Below are 21,091 nucleotides of genomic sequence, written 5' to 3' on the forward strand. Positions count from 1 at the left end.
ATAAATATACCTCACTTGAGGTTTATAGCCCACTCATTTCCGATAATAACCCCATCATGTGCCAGAAATCATAGAAGTGAGAATAATTTATGCTTTACAAGGGCCACAGCGGCTCAGTGGTCATTATTTGTCCATGGCTCTAAAAATGAGAGGTTTGAATCCTAGCTCTGACTTCTAACTGTTGTGTCCATGGGCAAGACTGTCTTGCTTGAATATCGTGTGTGTCATTGGGAGTGTTGATGGCGCAGGCTGGAAGTCTTAACTTCTATGAGAATTGTAGTTGTAAAGCACCTGTGAGCGTCTGGAAAGGTTTAAAAAAACAAACCAAAAAAAAAGTCAAATGCAGTACTGTTTCTATTCAGAGATGTCTTTACAAACCTGTGTTCTTTAACCTGTTTCCTCAGGTGATTAAGGGTATCATGTCGGAATTGTAAGTAATGAAACCAACCCTACCTGGCCACACTTTGATCCCATATCAAATAATATACTCAATATAAGGAATTGACTTCTACACACAAAGCAAGCACAGACACCTATAGTTTTAAAAATAAACTTGCAGTGTAATTTTGTTTCAACTTGTATTTTACACATTTACATCATTAACAAATCATACAAATATCTAACTTTCACAAAACGGAATGAGTAAAACGGCACATTTTCATTCACTCTGAGCTCACCAAAAGGCACAGAGCATAACACCATACATCGAAGAGACGGCGCTTAATTTACAACAGCACAACGCCCCCGAGAGGAAGATATGTGAATGACAGTCTTACTTACATTTTCTTTTTTACCCTAGTATGAACATTGGATATACTGCTTAATCTGAAAGTTATGTCATGTGAAACATAAGCTGCTTAAATACAAAGAAAGTGATTAGCCCTTGAAATCAAAACATCAGCATAATTTAGAAACCAGAAAACATCACAAAACACTTAAATAGCAAGATTTTATATTACAGTTTCATAAGTGTCAAACAACTATGTAGACCTGCACTCTTTTCTTTATACAGATTATTCAAGCAAAAAATAAAATAAGAAAAAAGTACATTGTGTAGTTAGAAACCCAATACATTTTGTCAAGAAGTCTGTTGCAATGCAAACAATAAACCATTATCTTTTCAGGAAGAAATAACATTGTTTACTTTCCCCACTTAAATGTGTCGTTTTATACTCCAAAATTGCTAATCTTAAAATCCTCTGCCCATATTTTTTTTTCTTGAAGTGGAATCAAATTAGTTTTGTCCTCCTTACGTTGTAAAAGCATTTGTACATAAAGGCCTTTATGTGGTGTGCGTCTAATCATAAAGCCTTTTTATCTGGTGAACTGGCAGGCTTGCTCTGGTTATACCGTAACAGGAGAAAGTTATGAATCGTACTTATAAAGTCTTCCCTGTGAAGAGTTGGGATGTTAGAAATGTGTTAGTAAAGTTAGAAATGAGTTTGGACCACAACTAAAAGTTTAAACTTTATTTGCACACTCTTTCATTGTTTGTAAAAAAAGAAAAAAAAGAAAAGGGCCTTTCAGATCATGCCACATCACGTAATTTTATAACTTCATTTGGAGTGACCATGGAAGGATGTCAAAGGATTTTAAAATGTACAGTATCAGTGTAGGCCTATAGAATATTGATTGAAATGATGTCAGGTTTTATGGTTACAACTATTCTTAAAAGATTTTTTTTTTTTAATGTTTTTAACCGGTCTTTGGCAACATAAACACACTTCTCATAATCATGAACTGAATCTTGAAAAGAGTTTTCCTCTTTCGGTGCTGCCCTGTTAGGCTGCACCACCTCCAAGGTCCTCTGCGCAGCAAACGTAAAGTACTCTGACCCTAAAACCTCCTTATCTTCCCTGTTTCACCAGTTCAAGTGACTTTATTGTTGACGTGTTGGTTCTGTCCCCCCCAGTAGAGCTTCTCCTCGCGCCTCCTCCGCCTCCACTGGCACAGCAGCAGCATCCTGAAGGTCTTCTGGAAGGTCTTGTTACACAGGGCATAACACATGGGATTGATGGTGCTGTTGACGTAACACAGCCAATAACCCAAGTGCCACAGCCAGGTAGGGATACACTCAGCGCAGAAGGTCGAGATCAGTACCATTATGTTATATGGTGTCCAGGTGAGTATAAACGCTAGCAAGATTGCGCTCAAGGTCTGGGCTGCTTTTTTCTCCTTTACAAGCACCATCCGCTTTCTCTTGGTGATTTGATTCTTCATGTTTGGGTCCAAAGGTTTCGACGTGGTGGAGGAAGGCGATGGGTTGTTTTGGGTTGCCACTTCTGTTTCAGCCTTGCTCGGAGATGGATCTGCGCTCGAATTTTTCCCCTTCGAACCTGGCTTGAACTTATACGCAATGCCCTTTTTGCCATTTTTCTTGGAGGGCGAGAAGTACTGCTCGTCTCCCCCGTAGTCGGCCACTTGACCGTTCTTACTACTCTGTGTTTGATCTTTGAAGGAGCCTTGGGGCGTATCCATGGAGACCTGATGCTCGTCCTCCTCGGAAGAAGTGTAGCTGTTGAAGGATGTGGTCACCTGGTCGGATTTGGTCCACGCATCGTCCGACCTTGTGGTTGTCTTGGTGACGTTGCTTTGGTTAGAAGAAGACCAGGATGCTTGGCTGCGAGCTCCCTTTTCCCTCGTGAAATGAAAACACGAGCGAATGACTGTCTTTTGAGGTTTGGACCCCTCCTGGATGCTTCCGCTGGTCAGTCCTTGCAACTCAGCCAGATCCTTAGTTCTTTTTTGTGTTTCTTTGTAGATTCGACAATACAAGATTGTCATTACTGAAACAGGGATGTAGAAAGCAGCAATAGCAGTGCCAAAAGTGATCACCGGCTCCGTGAGGAACTGGATTTGGCATTGGTCCCATTGCACAGTGCGCTCGCCAACAAAATATTGCCAGCACAGAATGGGGGGTGCCCACAGTACGAAAGACACAAGCCATGCCAAGCCTATCATTATAGCTGCTCTTTTCGGAGTCCGCTTCGCCCTGTATGTTAACGGCCTTGTAATGGAAAAGTACCTGTCAAAGCTGATGACTAATAAGTTCATAACAGAAGCGTTGCTGGCTACATAATCCACTGCCAGCCAGAGATCGCACGCTAAGTTTCCCAAAGACCAGTAGCCCATTAAGATATATGTAGTGTACAAGTTCATAGACAACGATCCTATGATGAGGTCAGCGAAGGCTAAGCTGAGCAAATAGTAATTGTTGACTGTCTTAAGCTGGCTGTTGACTTTGAAAGAAACCATGACCAGGACATTGCCTACTATGGTTATTAAGCTGACAATTGCGGATAAGGTGGCAATAGCTATGGCCTCCCAAATGTTATTTGGAGCAGCGTAGGCGTGGGAGGCATTGCCAAAAGTGCTGTTTGCAAAACCGGCTGCCACACTGTTAGGTTCAAAGTCACTGGTGTAATTGGCCAGGTCGTGGAAGATGTTCTTTTGGGGATCCATGTGGAAAGAGAGCAGCACCTGGAGAGAAAAACAAAAAGGATACATTGTTAACTTTGTAGAACTGCTTGCCTACAAGTGCAAAGTTGAGAGTGAGCTTAGTTTGTTCTTGGTGTGTATATTTTACTTTATTGTGCCCTTGCGTTTATTGGAAGGCGCATCAAATAAAATGTATTATTGCTACAAACCTTTGTACATATTAATACTTATATGTTGATTTCTCATATATAATTCCCTGTTTATAATTAAGCATGTTTTGATCCCATGACCATTAGACTAAACTGGAAGCAAAAAAAAAAAATTAGAATCAAATGTAGTTTGTTAATTTAATGTTATCATGTCCCTCCCTGTACAACATTTTATTCATCAAATCAATTGTTTTTGTAAAGCCCATATCATCAATACGAGCGATCGCTGTTATTGTTTTCTTCCGCAATTTTCGCCGGATGTTTTGGTGAATGGTAGGCAACAGCTGATGCATACAGGCCTCTAACTCGGTTTTATAAAATGATAGATCTGTTACAGCGCAAGAGAATGCACTGTTTATGGACATTGTTTTTGCTGATCATAGGATTTTAATAAAATGCTTATCAAATATGAAAATGTAAAATGCCTACGGCCAACGGATGTGACGACATCGCGATCGCTCGTATGGAAGTTGACATACACAACATCAAACCTTTTTTATCATGGCCATAATGGCTGTGGTTCAACTAAAGGCAAGCCTGTTAATATAAGACAGGCAGCCTGTAAAATATTTGTACAAACCTTTTTTCATATTACTAGTAGAATTATATTATTGATAGAATGACCAATATCTCTGTCTGGGTTAAAAACTTTAATAACTTTTGATTAGAAATTGGTTTGAATCCGGAACCTTCTGAATGTACTGTTTGAGTGGAGCCCTTTAGACAGACGGACGCTTTTGCCCCATTGTTTTGGTGCACCGCGCTAAAGTGCCCGGTTAAAGGTTCACAACACCAATGGAATTCAGAAGAGGTGGCGGCGGGAAAAGGGGTGGCCGTGGTGGGCATGATGGTGACAGTCACAGCGGCGAGCACCGGGGCCGCGGCCGAGGAGGGCATCCCCGCGGCCGGACCAAGAGAGACCACTACCGCGCCCGTGGACGAGGAGGCGGTCTCGCAGCGGACTTCAGGCGCCGGGTGAGCAGCGTGTCTCGGTCCTCCGCTCCCAGATATGTTTGTGTGTCACAGTAGTTAGTGCTATGTGTGATAAAAAGATGATTAACTATGTCCAGCACAAAACCGCGGGACTTGCAGCATCACGGTCTCAGGTTACAACAACTTTGAAGGCGCACGTGGATCAAAAATGAACCAGGTGCCAAGGTTTATCTTGATTGCAAACCAGCATGACGAAACATGTCTTTACTGTGGCCTTGGCAACAACATCCCCAAAGACAGGGATGTGCAGCTGCCATAACACGTGACAACATTTCAAAATATAAAAAAGTTTCACATTTATATGTCATTAAACCACATGTGCAGCATTCTGGTATAATATTCTCATTTTACTTATACAATGCAATAAAAGGGATGGTAGCAATTCATGACTTCACACTAAAGCATTTGTGACTACTGTTTTTTTTTATCATGTAACATTTGCAATGCTTTTCTCATCATTTCTTAATGTATACACACCATAAGCGTGTAAGTAGTAATTACCATTATTGTTCATTCATTAAATAAGTTTCGACCCTATAACTTTACAACATGCCCAAACTTTTTCCCTACACTTTACCACTCCCATCTTGTGCCTATAAGCTTAACCAGACACAGGCATGGTGCACAATGCTACTATGGGATCTTGGTATCTGTAGATGCTTAGTAATGTTACCAATTTGTTTACAAAACTGTGTAAATGTTATTACATAATGTGGTATTATTACTAAATGTGGCCCTGTATAACCGTTGTAACAATCAAATTAAGCATAAAGGGCAGCTACAAAGTCTTGTTTACAATACTTTTTTTTTTTACATACTTTTCCCCCCAAGATGGCACTGGTTGATAAGTCAAAAGCAGGAAATCAACACTTGAAATGTAGAATTTTGCTGCTAACATTTTAGGTTGTGTTGTGGGTTCCTCCCTTTCTAAAAGAGCCTTTTCCTTCCATCTACTTTTTGGTGAAAAAGTGACTGACAACTGACAAATTTTACCGTCCTAAGAGACTGCCTTTGTGTACCTGCCTCAGTCACGTTTGTTGATATGATGAATGCTGCTTTGTCGTCGTGACCAACCACCTTTCACAAATGATCCTCCCCATCCCCTCGTACTGCTCTCCTTTGTGCAGCCCCGGCAGTGTTGCGTATGACACCACTAAACATCGGCCTAGCTTCTCCAAGGGATGCTCTGACTCCTAAAGCTTGTGCCATGGAAACTGCAGCATGACATGAGGAACAATAGGACCACTTTGATTGCAATCATCGGAAAATCTCCTCCAGAAGATGGGGGCTCTCTGATTGCAATCAAACAGTTCCCCCGCTGTTGTGAGTCGGTGCAGTTTCTGATGTTATGGGGGTTAAAAAGAGGCCAGTTATGTTTTTTCTTGTTTTTGTCCTACGGGCTCGGAAAGTTTTCATATCCCAGCGGTTGCCTGGCCTGCCAAACTACATGCTTTTTCATAGATATTTCAAAGACATGTAGTCTGGGAGCGAGCATGATCTCAACGATTTCCCGGTGGGTGTGATTGACAGACGGCATCAACCAATTTAGACTCGACTCAGCTGTTGTAAAACTCAAAAACATACACGAAAATACCAGCGAGACCAAACGTGCTCCTCATGCTCAGTTGCACAGACGGTGCGGCGAAGAGAACCTATTCAAACATACTATTTGGTTACCTATAGTTAATGGAAAGCAGTAACGAGCTGGTGAAGTCCCGCTCCCCGCAGACCCTGGAGGTGGATGAAGTGTCTTGCCCAAGGACACAACTACAGCACTGGGATTCGAACCGCCAACCCCTCGGTTATAGGATGATGTCTGAGGTATTGTCGCCCAAGAGAGTCAGGTCTGAAGCCAAGCGAGACATGTTGTTTGATGTATTCCACTATATTCATGCATACTAAAATAAATGCTTAGATTTATTATCTTTTTTTTCCATTTATTGGTGAATGTAGTTAATGTTGTGCAGTACGGCTTTAGTGAGAGTATTGTCAACCAACACCAACACTTGTAATGTTAAAGTTTAATCCTCACCAAAATCTAAGCCATGTTTTGGTTCTGAGTTAGATGTTTTTAATGGAATCTACTGTGTAGAAGTGTGTTCAGAAAATATCGCAATATCATTATCGCAATCAAACACAGTTATCAAATTAAGCATTTTTTATTATATTGTGGAGAAGATAAATGAAATGAATGGTGGAGGCCATTCGGCTATGTGGTAGCTCCTGACTAGAGAGCACACGATTGGAATGCTTATTGTTTTTCTTTATTAAACATATCAAAACGTTATACTATAAAAGATGAACGTTCTTGGCATTTCTTTGAATTGAACATTATTTAGTCTTTATGTTTGTTCTCCAAAAGTTTTACCTAGGTGAAAGCTCTGATAAAATATATTACTATTTCACTCCAGCCCACATTGGCATTGACGCATCTCCACCACGACAGCTGAATGAAAAGCCTCGTGACGCTGTGTCCGAATGTGACTCAGACTTTTGAAGAACACTGGTCTTGACCCACTTGCCCGGCATGGTGACCGACTGTGCTGTTGTGCTATGTGTTAATGGCCGCTGTTTAGGAGCTACATTTGTGAAAACGCAGCTCTTAGTCACTTCCATTTCAGCAGGGTTTCAATAGCGAGGTTTGGACATGACTCAATGACCGCATTATTTACATTAGTAATGGTGAGATCATGTCATTGTTGAACTGCAACGTTGATCATTATTAAAATCAAGATTTGGGCAGACGCAAATTGCAAAGTATATATTTTTCCAATATCATAATCATATATTCTGTAATTTAGACTTCTTTAAACATGTTCTGAATTTCATGTGATTGTTGTATAAGTTAACAAAGTCCTGAGAGTCCTTTGCCTGATAATTGTCTGTCTAAATGTCTAGCAGCTATAGCGGCTACATGACCCAGTGGAAACTGGATATTTTGTTCACTGCAGCTAATTGCAGCCATTTAAATTGTAATTTCAATTAATTGCTCTGGTACATAAACAAATGTGACAGTGCATCATAAACATTGTTCCTGCCATAATAATGTGTGGGTATGACTGGATTTTGGGCTGCTATTAGCCATTAGATGCTCTATAATAATGACCAAGGGTGAGTTTTGTGCTAAGGCGGGCTGCAGTTTGGAAAGGACTTTTCAGACAACCTTTGCAATATGTTTGTAGAGCTCTGAGGTACGCCATTATCAAGAAAGACCCCGTGGAGATGGGATATTGTGCAATTTGTTCAGTGACTTTCTTTAAATTTTATCTTAAAACCAAGAAAATATAAAGGTATGTCTCAGTTTTATGGAAGGAAGCAGCTTTTTTATCATAACATCTTGAATTCAGTTGAAATATGAAGAGTAATTTTGCAGAGCATTCACTTTGAAAGCAGGGATGGATACTTCAATAGCTCTCCTTAGTCCCTGCACACTTGTATTGAAGAAAATGACTTCTTATTTACCACGAGTTACAGAACAAGATGAAAAAGATCCTAGTCAACAAAAAACACTTTCCAATTTGATCTTTTAGCTCTGACTCAGAGCTAAAAGTTTTCTGTATTAAAAGTTAGTCAAAGTACTGATGCCCGGCGAGACATTTGGAAGTGATATATCTACCTCTACAGTGGAAGGGACAGTGTGAATATTGCATACTGACTGGAGATTTTAAATTATTAACGGAAGTATGGCACATCTACTGAACCGTGTGTGTCTGTGTCCTTAATATGCAGCATAAGGAAATCTGGTTCAAATCAACTTCTCTTTTTATAGTTTCTAACCATTTAATGGCAATTTTGGTTGTTTGAGTAATCCTGTTTGCTTGGGCTGCCTCTTCTTCAGCTGCAGAAAGTAGCTGATTTGGACTTTGTTGTGTAATGGAGTGAACCTGGCCAGAACTGCCCGCATATTTTTAAAGCCCATAATCCGTCACGGACTCACTTTGAGCATCTCTGTGCTTAAAGTGAGTTTATGGCAGCACCATTGATTTGATAGCATGCCGTTGGCTAAAAATGATTACTGTTTTAGCATATGTTTTTCCCATAGCTCCTGGCAATCCATAACCCACGGCCACACTTTACCATTTTATCTTTTTGTCAATAATAAAACAATAGTGAAGCTCCTCGTCGACTGGACTGAACTGGTTTTGTGACTTCTAGGACCAGGATGAAGAGGACTTTGGGAGTGACGATCATGTGACCGAGACCTTCTCCCGGAGGAAACTGGAGTCCAACTGGGCCAGATATGAAGCCTCAGAGACACAGGAAGTGGAGGAGGACACGCCCACACAGAGGGGGACGGACTACAGCGTCCTGCTGCAGTCGGCAGGTAAGCTCTCATACTTTACTGTCGAGTGTGGCTCTGACAAAGAATCTTTCAAGACATTCAATTGCTGAGAAAAAAAAACGTCTTTTAGTGTCAGATGTGCGAAAAATGTTTGTTAAGAGCAGAACGGGACACAGAAGGGTTTTTTATTACTTGATTGTAATTTTAACTCAAGCATTCAGTTCAGAAATGTTCTGTAGTAAATAAAAAATGTCTTGAGTTTGTTGTTTGCAAGTTTAGTTGATGGCGCGACACGTTTAAAGAAGTACAGGACCAAAGGGAGGTGACGAACATTTGGTTGCAGTGGCACTGGTGTGACATTGTCATTTAAAATTGACAGGACAGATTTTTAACACTTCTGAATGTCACTGCTCCACTGTATTTAATGGTAAAGGATTCAGTAATACACACTCCCTCATTGATTTACTTTAAAACTTTTTGAAGTTTTAAAAATGACAAAATCTTTTGTCATGTCATTGTCAAACAAACTCTGCGGGCGCTGTGCGTCTGCGTGCGTCTGTCGTTTGTGTTTGTCTTTCATACATTTATACAAAACTTTTTTTCATATGCCGCACTTGCAGACTTGTATTTGTGTCGTGTGCCACACGACACGCGCACCATTAGTGCATCAACAGCACGAAAACTCTGATGTATAAAGCTTCATGGTGCCATTTATTCCAAGTTTTTACAATTTGCCGGGGGAGAGGGAAGGGAAGAAGAGGAGAGAACAGGTGTTTTTTGGATCTATATATGCGTGAATATAGGACATGTAACTGCGGCTTTCGCTCTCCAGCTCCTGGAAAAGTGTGTCATACTGCCCAAACATGCGCCTTCTCTGTATCCAAGGATGAAATGTGTTGGCTATTCCCCTCCACCCCCACAAATAACCGGGTAATCTCTGAGACAAACGCATGCCGTTGGTGCACACGACGTACAGATCGTGTGCTTTTCTTGCAAACTTCATACGAAGCCCACATGGCCAGCACGGTCAGTACGTTTATTGTAGGTTGGTCATGCGTTTGTACGAAAGAAGTGAAAGCCGCACGTCCGAGGAGCCTGCGTGTGACACGAAAAAATTAAATAAACACAGCGATTTGGGAAACGCCAGAAATTGCACGACCTAGGCTTTACATGCAAAGTGACATGTGTCAAACCTCTGTTTGTTTTCATTTTGATGATTTGGGCTTACAGCTTGTAAAAACCCCAAATGAAATCAATAAAAAAAAAAGATTTAAACAGAGAAATGTTGGTCCTCTGAAAACTATAATCATGCATATGCACTTAGTATCTGGTTTGGGCCCCTTTGACTTGAATGACTGCCTTAATGCGGTGTGGCATGGATGCTCTCAGCCTGTGGCACTGCTCAGGTGTTATGGAAGACCAGGATGCTTCAACAAGAGGAATGTGACTCAAAAGAAAAACAAAAACTAAGTCATTCATCCTCCCACATCATAAATCTCTATTTACATTTAAAAAGCCTTTATTGTGTTGAACTATAAAATCTTCAAAGCATATTGCTGGTTTCTTCAAGAAACAACATTTCTCTGTTTAAAATCGTTTTCTTTTTTATTTATTTCATGTAATATTCTAATCTTTTGAGATTTTGAATTTGGGGTTTTTACAAGCTGTAGCCAAAATCATCAAAATTATAACAAAGGCTTGACATATGTCACTTTGAATGTAATGAGTCTATATCTTATATTGGTGTCACATTTTAAGTCACATTTGTATTACAGAAATAAATAAACTTTTTTTTAAACTAATTTTTCCGAGTTTCACCTGTATGTTGGAGAATCTGGTTGTGCTTAACTCAGATCTTGTGGCTGGATTCCTATAAACTGTCATATCAAAAGGAAAAAGTCACAACATATTGCCACTTAAAAGCACACTGCGTAACATTGGATTATACTGTTACCAGCAATACAAAAAATGCTCCTAATGACCAGCTCCACACAGAAAATACTATTTTTGCTGGGCGTAATCAAAGAATGGATTTGGATGGGAACCTAACCTTTTTAAATATGTTTGGTTCATGAAGTCACCATCTCCATGGAGACAAGCTGGAGACGTCCCCGCTCTCAGCAAACGCACATTTGTTTGGTTGTTGTTTTTTTTGCATTTTTAAACAATATACGTTTCTATATATGCTTATTCTAGTTTATTCTAGTTTTTGGGTGAAATGTTACACAGTGTGGCTTTAAAATGCATACAAACTATATCAATGTCTTTTCAAAGTAACGTAGTTCGATGATGTCTGTGGTAATTATTACAGTGTTCTGCACATTTGTGACCTTAGTTCCCCTTGGTCTGCATACAGTAACTGTTGCCACTCTTCATGTAAATAGCACTTCATCCCACTCTGGAGCTGTGTCACTTGGGAAGTCGCTTTTAAACACCGCTCTGCCAATCAGTCCCTTGAGTTTAAGATGAAGTTCGGCTCTAATTAAAAATGCCTGCCGTTCAGGGACCACAATCATCTCACAGACTGACGCATGACAATCCTTTTTTTTGCTATCATTTGATCAAATACAATTGTGACAGATGGTGTCTGGATTCAGCATCCTTACCAGCCCACGTAAACGAGCCGGATAGCTTTAAATTATTTTAGCCTTTCCACAATTAGCAGCAGTGACGTGCTTGAATTTTCCATCACCATAAACAAGGCTGCTCATAAGACACTGTCTTCATCAGTGAAACATATGGTGGACGCGCATTGTTAGCTTTCCCTAGTTTGTGCTTATACTCAGTGGACATTTCAATACAAACTTTGCATAACTTTGGAAAATAAGCATATGGTTTTTCAAACCCTTTTGTATCTCTGGGCAAGCTTTGTAAGAGTCTTGTTTTCTTTAGGGGTAATTGTTGTCTGTCATTATAAATGGAGCTGGAAACCATTGTATTTTTTAAAACAATACCGAACAATACTATTGCAAACCAGCTGTTGTTGCCATGTTTAGGGCCTGACACTGACACTTTCTGTAGCATTTTGAAACTTGGTATGAAATCATTTTCTTTCCTGGTACAGTATAAAACTGGCACATTTTATTATTATTAGGCCTAATTTGTAAATCAAATTTGCCCCAATGCTTAGAATTAGAGCATTGCGCCTTTGTGAAATAAATACATTAAAATGGACCGTGAGTAATCAAAATGTGTTGTTGTTTACAGCAAATTCGTACCATGTTTGTCACAAACATGTATCTACATGCAATAATTCCCTGCACGCCGTCGCACTGTCTCCCTGTATGTACAACAGAGGAAATACTTGAAACAGTGTCAGATTGTACAACAGAGTGTATATAGTCCATCACAGGCTCCTGGTCAGACCCCCCACTGCTCTGCTCCGTCACTGTTGGACGCCCTGACCTTCCACATCTATGCTTTGAGCCATAGGATTAAGCTCGACTTCCATCTTGTGAGCAGTTGCTCAGTGGCTTCACTTTCTGCTCTGGTCCCAAGGAACCTGCTGTTAACCAGTTATTTACTGAGCCAGATTTTCATGTAATCCTTTTCCTGCTAAATCCAAAAATAAAAAAAAGAATGCCAAATGGACATGTTTAATCATCTTATTTAAGTAATGCTTGATTTTAATGAGGGGATTATGCTTTCAGCCGGTGTATAGTAATAATCTCAAACACATTTTGATAATTATCTTCACAAATGCAAATAGATCTAAAACTGCTAAAAGGTAATGTCCTGTAGTTTCTCTTCCTGATTCTCCAAGTGAACTCACCCTAAGGCCCTCTCCCTCCCCTTGTTTCTCTTCACTATGCACTATGTTCCAATAAAGAGAACAAGAAAAGAAAGTGTTGCTGTAGTGAAGCATGTAAGCCATGTTTAAGTGACTTTATGTCAGCAGTTTGACCACAGTTTATAGTGAAAACGTTGGCCTTGTGTCTATGTAGGTACAGGTTTGATGCTCTGAGAGTTGTCTGTAACATTAGTTTTGTGGGTATTTGCTGGTATGTCATTAAATGCTTCTTTTTAGTCTGACAAACAGCAGTAAATGCATTTCTGATCTGAATGTAAAAGAAATATGTACCCAACACGGAGTGCAACAGCACAGAGTAAACACTAGCTGCCTTTGCTCCCACATGAAAGGATTACGCTTTGCCAAAGATCGAGAGGTGAGGAAAGTATTTCCTGTATGCGTAGAGCCTCAGCTGGAACTTTACCGAACAAGAGGAGCGTTCTCTGAGCCGCGATGCTGAGAACAGCCACTGACGAAGATGCAAAGATTACTCAAAGATGCAAAAATGCGAGACACATGGTATGTTTGATATGATGAGAACGTTGTAACATGGAAAAAATGTCTTAAAAGTCTAATTTGCATAATCACCCCATTTACAGCATGATAGTCCAAAAAAGACTAGCTCTGTGCTGAGAGTGTTAACCTTCCTGAGTTATCGTGACGCCCCTCAGAGCTTTACTACGTGCCATCTCTCGTAGAATAAATGCCAAAGGCGTCCGAGCCCTGAGCTGTTTGACTGCTGCAGCCTGCTCTCTGTGTTTTGCCCACATTGTCAGATTAGTCACGCCGTACAGCGAGAGGCGACGCTCTCCAGAGGACGCTTAATTGTACGTGGGCGGCAGTGCTTTCAAAAGTCCGTTTTTTATGGCCAATTACGGTCGCCACGAAATCAGGAATTTGCCTTTCCGAAAGTTCCATCTATTTCACCCACTAACGAAAACTTTTTAATAGTACTTTTGGCTCCTCAAGGTGGTCATGTTCATGCTTCTTTCTTCCTGCTGTGTCATTGATTTTTCAAGAAGAGAAGCAGATGTTCCATTTTGAAGTGAAGATGTCCTTGCACCTGTCAATCTTTGGACCGTCTTTGAGGCCAAAAAAAAACTGTTCTTTGAGCGAGAGAAGACGGTACATTTTTCAAACATGCGCTGTCCTTGTATAACTATGTGCTGTGTGCAGAGCGGAAACTACTGAACATATCACAACTCTAGAAACAAGCCATCGCTACTTTCACCTACCCTTCACTATGGTAAATGTGGTGTAAAAACTTTATATATATTCGTTCATATTATTGTGCTTTTTCACACAATTTAGTCAGTTTAGTAAGTTAGTCGGCGTTGACACCTTCAGTAATACACATCATTTAGAGATTTTTTTATGAAAACTGGACTGTAGCGAACATATATCGACCGCTGCAGCACAGATATATTGGAGTATTGAATACATGGTTAGTCACAAAGCAAATGTTTCAGTCAAGATCCATTGAACATTGTTCCTATTTAATCTAGTCCTTGATCAGTCAGTACAGCAAAAGCCATACGCAAAAATACTAAATACCTTTGTTTGGTAGGTACTAGCTACTCTTTTTTTTTTGTGTGTGCCTGTATTTAACTAAAGTTTTTTTTTTTCTTGCTCTTCAAGATATCTTGGATTGTGTGTTAATTGTTTAATATTATTTTTAGTAATTAGCAAATCATGGCCAATCTTTAAGGTCTTTGATTTAATGATGTATAAATAAATAAAATAAATAAATAAATGTATGAATAAAGTAATAGGTTTGGGACAAAATATATCTTTGCAATAATTACTACTACTTTGTTGCAACGCGTGTCTTGCATCGGAAACTGTTTATCACAATACACAATACTTTTGACTCAACTCAGTGATGGGGGGAAAAAGGGAAATGTTTTAAAAGTAGTTTTGTTAAATACAGATCTGGTGCTGATTGGTTTATGCCATAGAGCCAGACTGGTTTATACATAATTTATTCATTTTGGAAACTCACCTTGCGCTTTCTTGTTAAATTCATTCGGGGTGAAATATCACTGTTTTTATAATGAAAAATCATGAATTTAATACTTCGTGTATTGGATATTGTATCGTATCACATCAGGCCTGCAGTATTGTGATAGTATTGGATCGCGATAGTGTATCGTCCCAGCCCTATAAAGTAAAGAATCTGTAAAGTACTGAACTAAGCTCTACTTTATTTATAGGACCTGTCACCTGTCATCGCAAGTAACAATTATACTGTATATAAGGAGAGTTGTATCACCTGCAAACAAGTGATGAAGTCAGTCCACTTTATTTGAAATAAATAAATACATAGACTAGTTTCTCCAGGTCACAAAGCCCCGCAAGTTGTGAATTTTTAATACCTACAATAAGTATAAGGTTAACCTTGTAAGAATGATCCACTCTGGGCTGCTCAAACATACCAGCTTTACAAGAGTATCTCATCCTGGGTCCTATTGTGCTCAAGGTTAGAAATACAGTGCATTCATTTTAGTGACGTTTATCGCTCTATAGTCTCAGTGGCTGTTTAATATCGCCCTATTGAAGCAGCCGTGTGGTGCATTTGTTTAGAGAAATTGCTGCCTGATAGGGTAATTATGTCCACAGACCTGTTTGAACTGAATGGATGGACAGATAGCTTTCTCACAGGTGCCTATTATGCGGCAACACCACTGCCTGTCCAAATAACAGTGCCTTTGCCAGTCGTGTGTGTAAAATGCATTGTGTGCTGCGTCGGGGAGCAGGTTGTAGCGACTGCAAAAGTGGAAATGTGTCAAACTCGTTGTTGCTTATTCTGCAAGGTTTTATGTGTCAGACCTTGGCGTTTTTGTTAAGCTTTGAGAATTTAGAAGCATCGCTACATAGGACTAAAAGACAAACCACAAGAGGATGGTTTAGCAATTTTTTTTTTTTTATCCTTATCTGAAGGACAGCAGATCAGATTAGAAAATAGATAATTTGGATGTGATTTGGTAAAATAGTTTGCATATCACCTCTTTTCATGAATTCTGCATCGTGAGATTTGACCGAGGACACAGACTCCTCGCGTGTTTTATTTCATTTATGGTGAAAATGTTTTTCTGCAGACCTCGGGGACTCTGCTCAAGCCAAGTGTCATTGATTGCTTTGGAAAAACTCTGCTGACATTTAGCTATAAGGGACCGAACTGTCGACTGCCTCGTAACATCAGGGGTGCTCATTTCACCCGACGTCACCTCGGGCCGTGCATTGTTGGGGGTTGATTGTGCTGTTACTCTGGAGACCGCACATATGGCACTATTCACTTGTTGAGTAATATTGATCATCTTGGCCAATATTTCTGAGATGAATGAATAAAAGCTTGTACAAAATCATCTTTACCATTAAACTAAACACTGAACTTTCATGCAGATGAACTGTATATGAGAGTTTGTTTTTTTTATCTGTATGGTCTTCTGTTAGTGTAGTCTAGTGTAATTTAAGTATTTTCTTGCAGAGACCGTCTCTTGAAAAGCATCGCTCGACGTCATGACCCCACAGCATCAGGCTAGCGTGACATTAGCACTTACCGCGCGGTGAGGAAGTTAGCTGCCCTACCTCGCAAAATGACAACTTTCTGTGACGCACTGATCACAGAAAGTGCCACCCACTAAACTAGTGCCAAAAATGTTTGTGAATATTTACACCCAAAGATCTTTTTGGCCTTACATTTCAGCGCTTAAATTGCTTGCAAACAACTGTCATGTTTTTTTTCTACTTCTGGAAAATCTACAACCTTCTCTACACTAGCCTGAACTTTTCTATATATTATTTTAAAGCCATACTGCATAACATTTACCCAATGTATACAATAAAATACACATTTTCATCTCAGCCTGTGTAGCACCATAGGTAGAGCACTGGGTTCCGAACCATGAGACTGCAGGATCAATACCAACCTCGACTCTTAGTAAAATTCTCCATTGTGAGATCAATAAAGGCAAGGCTATCTTATGTTGTGTGTTGCTCGTTTCTCTTCAGACCCGACAAATTTACCGGGGAGCAGGGCATTACTAGCTGAGGGGGATTGCTGTGTCGTTACGTCCGAGGCTCTGGTGGGCGACGCAAATGTATTAAATAGATAATAATAGTTCACAGACAGAGCTTTGCTTCTGAAAAAAGATCTGCACTATAAAATATCACTGATTTAAGTAAACAGCTCTTCACACCTGGTAAAATCAGCTGTTTGCCCACCATAACCAAAACATCCTGTGAAAATTGATCGCGGAAATAAACAACAGCGATCCACCCTATAAGTAGCCAATTATCTCTTATCTCTTAAAGAGTCTACGTGACCTGAAATGTTCTGCAATGTGGCTTTAAAGACTAAAAAGAAGGAAGAGAAAGCTAGCGCCCAAAGTCCGCCGTATCCGCACACATTAGTAAACATATCCGTCCTCTTCGCCTGCAGCCCTAAGTTTAACCACGGCCACTAATGGGCACCCATCATGTCTCAATCATAATAAGACATGGGGTAAATTGCATTTAGCCTTCACTGATTCAACTAACTGGATTGACAAACACAGGGACGCTTTGCTAACGGAGATGAATCGGCCCAATCACCCGTGCTGTGTGTTTGAATGTTCCGGTGTCATTACACATACTTGATTAGGCCACGGACGCAAGTGTCAAAGCAGCAGTGGAATGAGGTCAAGGCTCCACGAAAATATGGGAAATAGAAAATCATAATTCAAAAATAATTGTCATTGCATTGTCCCCTTTTTGTTCTCATTCACTGTGTTTCTCCGTTTCTTCCTGAGAGTTCTGCTCCTACTTTTTCTGTTACTCATTTCTCTCTTCCAGCATCTTCCCAGATCCTTGATTAGTTTGCGAAAGCTTCAAAACAGCAAAGGAATGAGGTCTAGACTGCTACAGGAAGCCAAAAAGAAATAGGAGAAAGATGAAAACCCACGGGTGCTTTGTTGGTCTTTTGCTTTGGATCATTACGGTAGGACAGCAAAGAGATACCGATGCTGAGGATGGAGGATGCTAAATTAAGCCGCTAGCATCGCGTTCAGATCCCAGACACTCGCAACACTTTCATCTACAAATACAGGCAGCTTCAAATCGGGAAGAATTTTCAACATTTCATTTGACGCCACTGTTGTTTTGTGAGGCTTTGACTAATGAAGGACTGGATTAGGACTGAACCGGGACTCAGACTGGACTAAAGTGGTACTAAGATTTTTATGAGGACTAAACCAGGATTCAAGCAGGAGAGAAGTATCAAAAGTACACCTGGAAGAGGTATTCATGTTATTTTGTTTTTTAATTCAGTGTTTTCCAGTCAATTTCAACACAAATTTATGTCAAAACTAGACTTAAAAACCCCCACAAAATCAGGAACAAAACAGGGCTGAAATAGAACTAAATCAGGAAAATTAAACTCAAACTGAGCTTTTGCACATTTATAAGTTCCATGCAGTTTTTGGCTTAGTTTGCGAAAAATGTTTTGATCCCCCTTCAGTTGGAAGACTATGTAGATATAGATATATTGTGGGTGCAATACGGATATTACATCACAGAATATCGCTATACAATATTTTTTGCGATTATATTGTGCTGCCCGAACGCAGTCCTACTTTTGTCTTGATTTAGTTCTGGTTTTGTCCTCCTTTGTTTTGTTCAAATGGGATATTTAGTTTTAGCATATTCTCTGTTTACATATCTTTACTCAAAATTGATGACATTTTTTGAAGATTCTGTAAGCACAAAGACCTTTTCCACGTTTCTATAACTGCACTGGCTGTGTTTGCATTTCTCAAGAACATCTTGGTATTCAGTCATTTTTCCTGTAAAGCCTTCTGTCTGCACGACCTTCGTAACTGCAAACAAGAAGACATCAAATACCTTTTTTATCTTGCAAAACTAAAAATGCACAAGTCTTCTTGCTCTGTCTCGCCAATAGTCGTGTAACTTCTAATGCCTTTTGACTTTGACTGATAGCTCGGCTCAATTCCCTTTCTGTGCACATCCTGGGTAAAAGAATAAACATCCATAGTTGTACAAGAGCGCTCCGGCGGTGAACATTACGCAGCCTAGAGCGCACCAAACAAGCCCGGGATGACAGCTGACGAGACGCAGCACTTTTTCCACGATTCATTAATAAAGTCTTTGCTAAATACTGCCGCAGGGAGCCTCCGAAGTTGACATATCTGCCAAGTAAGAACCCCCACAATCATCACGCACTCACCTTGGGTTCAGAAAGCTTGGATGTGGCCGCTCAGATTGGCCAGCGTTGCCCGTCTCTGCCGTGTCCTTGCCTCCTTCACAGCCTCGCACCTTGATTTGGCTTCCTTCACTGCCTCCCTCCTCGCCCCTTCCCTTGCTCCCTTGCGCGGCTCGTCGCTCCTCTCCCCTTCTCCAACGAGGTGAAAAACACTCTCGCCAAATACACGTAGGTCATCGCAGCGCCGCTCATCCTCACCAGTTGCTAAGTACGACGCGCTCCAGCTCTCCGGCAAATGCGTTTCGGGACAAAAGCTCTCGGTAGGTGCTGTGGCTTTTTTTTTTCTTTTTTTTTTCTTCTTTTTATTGTTGTCAAGTCTTTTCAGCGGCGAGTGCAACAGATGTTAAGTCCAAAGAAGTGCTTTTAGGAGGTTTTCAAACTTTTTTTTTTTTTCAATAATTGGTGGAAAGAGTCTCTCAGTACAGCCCCAATTGATTACATTCTGATTTGTCTTGCCTTTGTACCGGTTTCAATCCTGGATAAATACTTGGTTGCATCAATAAGGGTATCTGACTGTAAAAAGCTACTGGTTTTGGTACGCCGCGAGAACCAAGATGTTTAGACTTTACTATCTTTGTCAGTAGTAGAAGAAGACAAAAATGAAATAATTTAAATTTTTTCACCTGGCAGCGCTGTGGTTTATCTCCAGTTTGCAGCAGAAATGTGCAGAAATTCCCGCATGGCAGTAAGCCTGGTCTGAGCAGAGCATGGCGCGGCGCTCGGCGACATGTGAGAGAAAGGATGGATGGAGCGACGGGGACGGAGGAGGCGAGGAGGAGGTGGTGGGAGGGGCTTATCAGAGGGAGGAGGGGGGTCGATGATGTACGTTCTCAAATAGTAAAACTGAGTTGGTTGTCTCCTTCGATCTGGTTTTGTCCCGTTCAGAAAATGTTTAGTCCTGGTTTAGAATTCAGATGTTGTTTAGAGATGGAAGGTATGTTCTGTGGAAAATGTGACTTTGCATGTTTATTAGTGACAATTTAATGCATAAATAAAGTCATACTGAGGTTTCCAGTTTGCTCATTTAATATAATCAAAATTGGTTTAACCTTTAGGGCTTCATGATATCATAAAAGGTGCAATGTTCACGACTGTAAATATTATGTTAATGATAAGATTAGCAATGATTTGGATACGCTTAATAAGGCTGTGCCGATTACCCGATGATATTATGTTGGAAAATGTTGATTAGGTTTAATTAAAATGAGATTCGTGGTTATAGTAAGTCGTATAAACGCCAGTTGTCGTGTCCTTGCCCTTGTGAATGTAGTGAGTGAATGATTGGTGGTGTTCAGAGACTAGCAGTCTTTCTTCTGTCAGTCAACCCCAGGGCAGCTCTGGCTACACGGCATGCGTAGCTTACCACCGCCAAGTGTGGAGAGCAAATTAATATGACGCTTTAAGAACCTTGTCAAGCTTGTAAGATGCAATACAAATATAAGCTGTCCAATATCCAGAATGATGGAGTTAATGTTGTGGCTTGTTATAATGTAATGTTGTTTGCTCCATTTTGTCTCCATAGTGATATAGTTTTATATCCAAAAATACAAATGCAGCGGTATCTAAAAAATGTGGAAAATATATGGCCAGCATACATTACACAACCTTTGAAATGTGTATGTGCGATATCCATGGTCGATTCTGTAAAACACATGTTTTGCACACTGCCTTGGACGGCCTTTAGCTTTAATTACAGCACACATTCGCTCTGGCTTTGGTTCTATAAGCTTCTGCTATGTCATAATATCCAATGTTGCATTGATTTATCACCAAAATCGTCTATTGATGATGGGAGAGTGTGGCCACTACTCCAGCACATCCCAAAGATTCCCACTGGGGTTAATCCATGTGTGAAAAGGATATCTCATCCTGAACCACTATTCCACAATGTGAGCCCAAAGGATCCTGGCATCGTCATTTTGGAATAAGAAATCCAGTGATGGAATAACCTGGTTATCCTGGATGTTCAGGTCGTCAGCTGATCTCATTCTTTAGGCACATAGTGTTTCTGTACCTAGATCTGACCAACTGTTGCAAACTCCAGATCGTAATAGTTACATCCAGGTGGACACTTTTTCTTATATATCTCCTTGTGATGTCTACCGGACTGTGGGCTCTGA

At 40.3% G+C, this 21,091-nt stretch overlaps 2 protein-coding genes across 2 annotated transcripts in view; one reads left to right on the top strand and one right to left on the bottom strand.

Moving 5' to 3' along the window:
- Positions 1–1,367: 1,367 nt before the first annotated feature.
- Positions 1,368–19,702, bottom strand: chrm5b (cholinergic receptor, muscarinic 5b). The gene is made up of 2 exons (XM_079572750.1): positions 19,595–19,702; positions 1,368–3,480 (listed from the first exon to the last, which is right to left on the bottom strand). The coding sequence occupies exon 2, from the start codon at positions 3,460–3,462 to the stop codon at positions 1,870–1,872; it is 1,593 nt and encodes a 530-aa protein (XP_079428876.1). The 5' UTR covers positions 3,463–3,480; positions 19,595–19,702; the 3' UTR covers positions 1,368–1,869.
- Positions 4,381–21,091, top strand: part of aven (apoptosis, caspase activation inhibitor) — a 40,107-nt gene continuing 23,396 nt past the window's right edge. Inside the window, exons 1-2 of the mRNA XM_079572583.1 lie at positions 4,381–4,622; positions 8,796–8,964. Of these exons, the coding sequence (XP_079428709.1) occupies positions 4,443–4,622; positions 8,796–8,964 (349 nt within the window). The 5' untranslated portion in view covers positions 4,381–4,442. The remainder of the gene's footprint in view (positions 4,623–8,795; positions 8,965–21,091) is intronic.

The sequence above is a fragment of the Gobius niger genome (assembly GCF_951799975.1).
Source record: "Gobius niger genome assembly, chromosome: 15".
Lineage (NCBI taxonomy): Eukaryota > Metazoa > Chordata > Actinopteri > Gobiiformes > Gobiidae > Gobius > Gobius niger.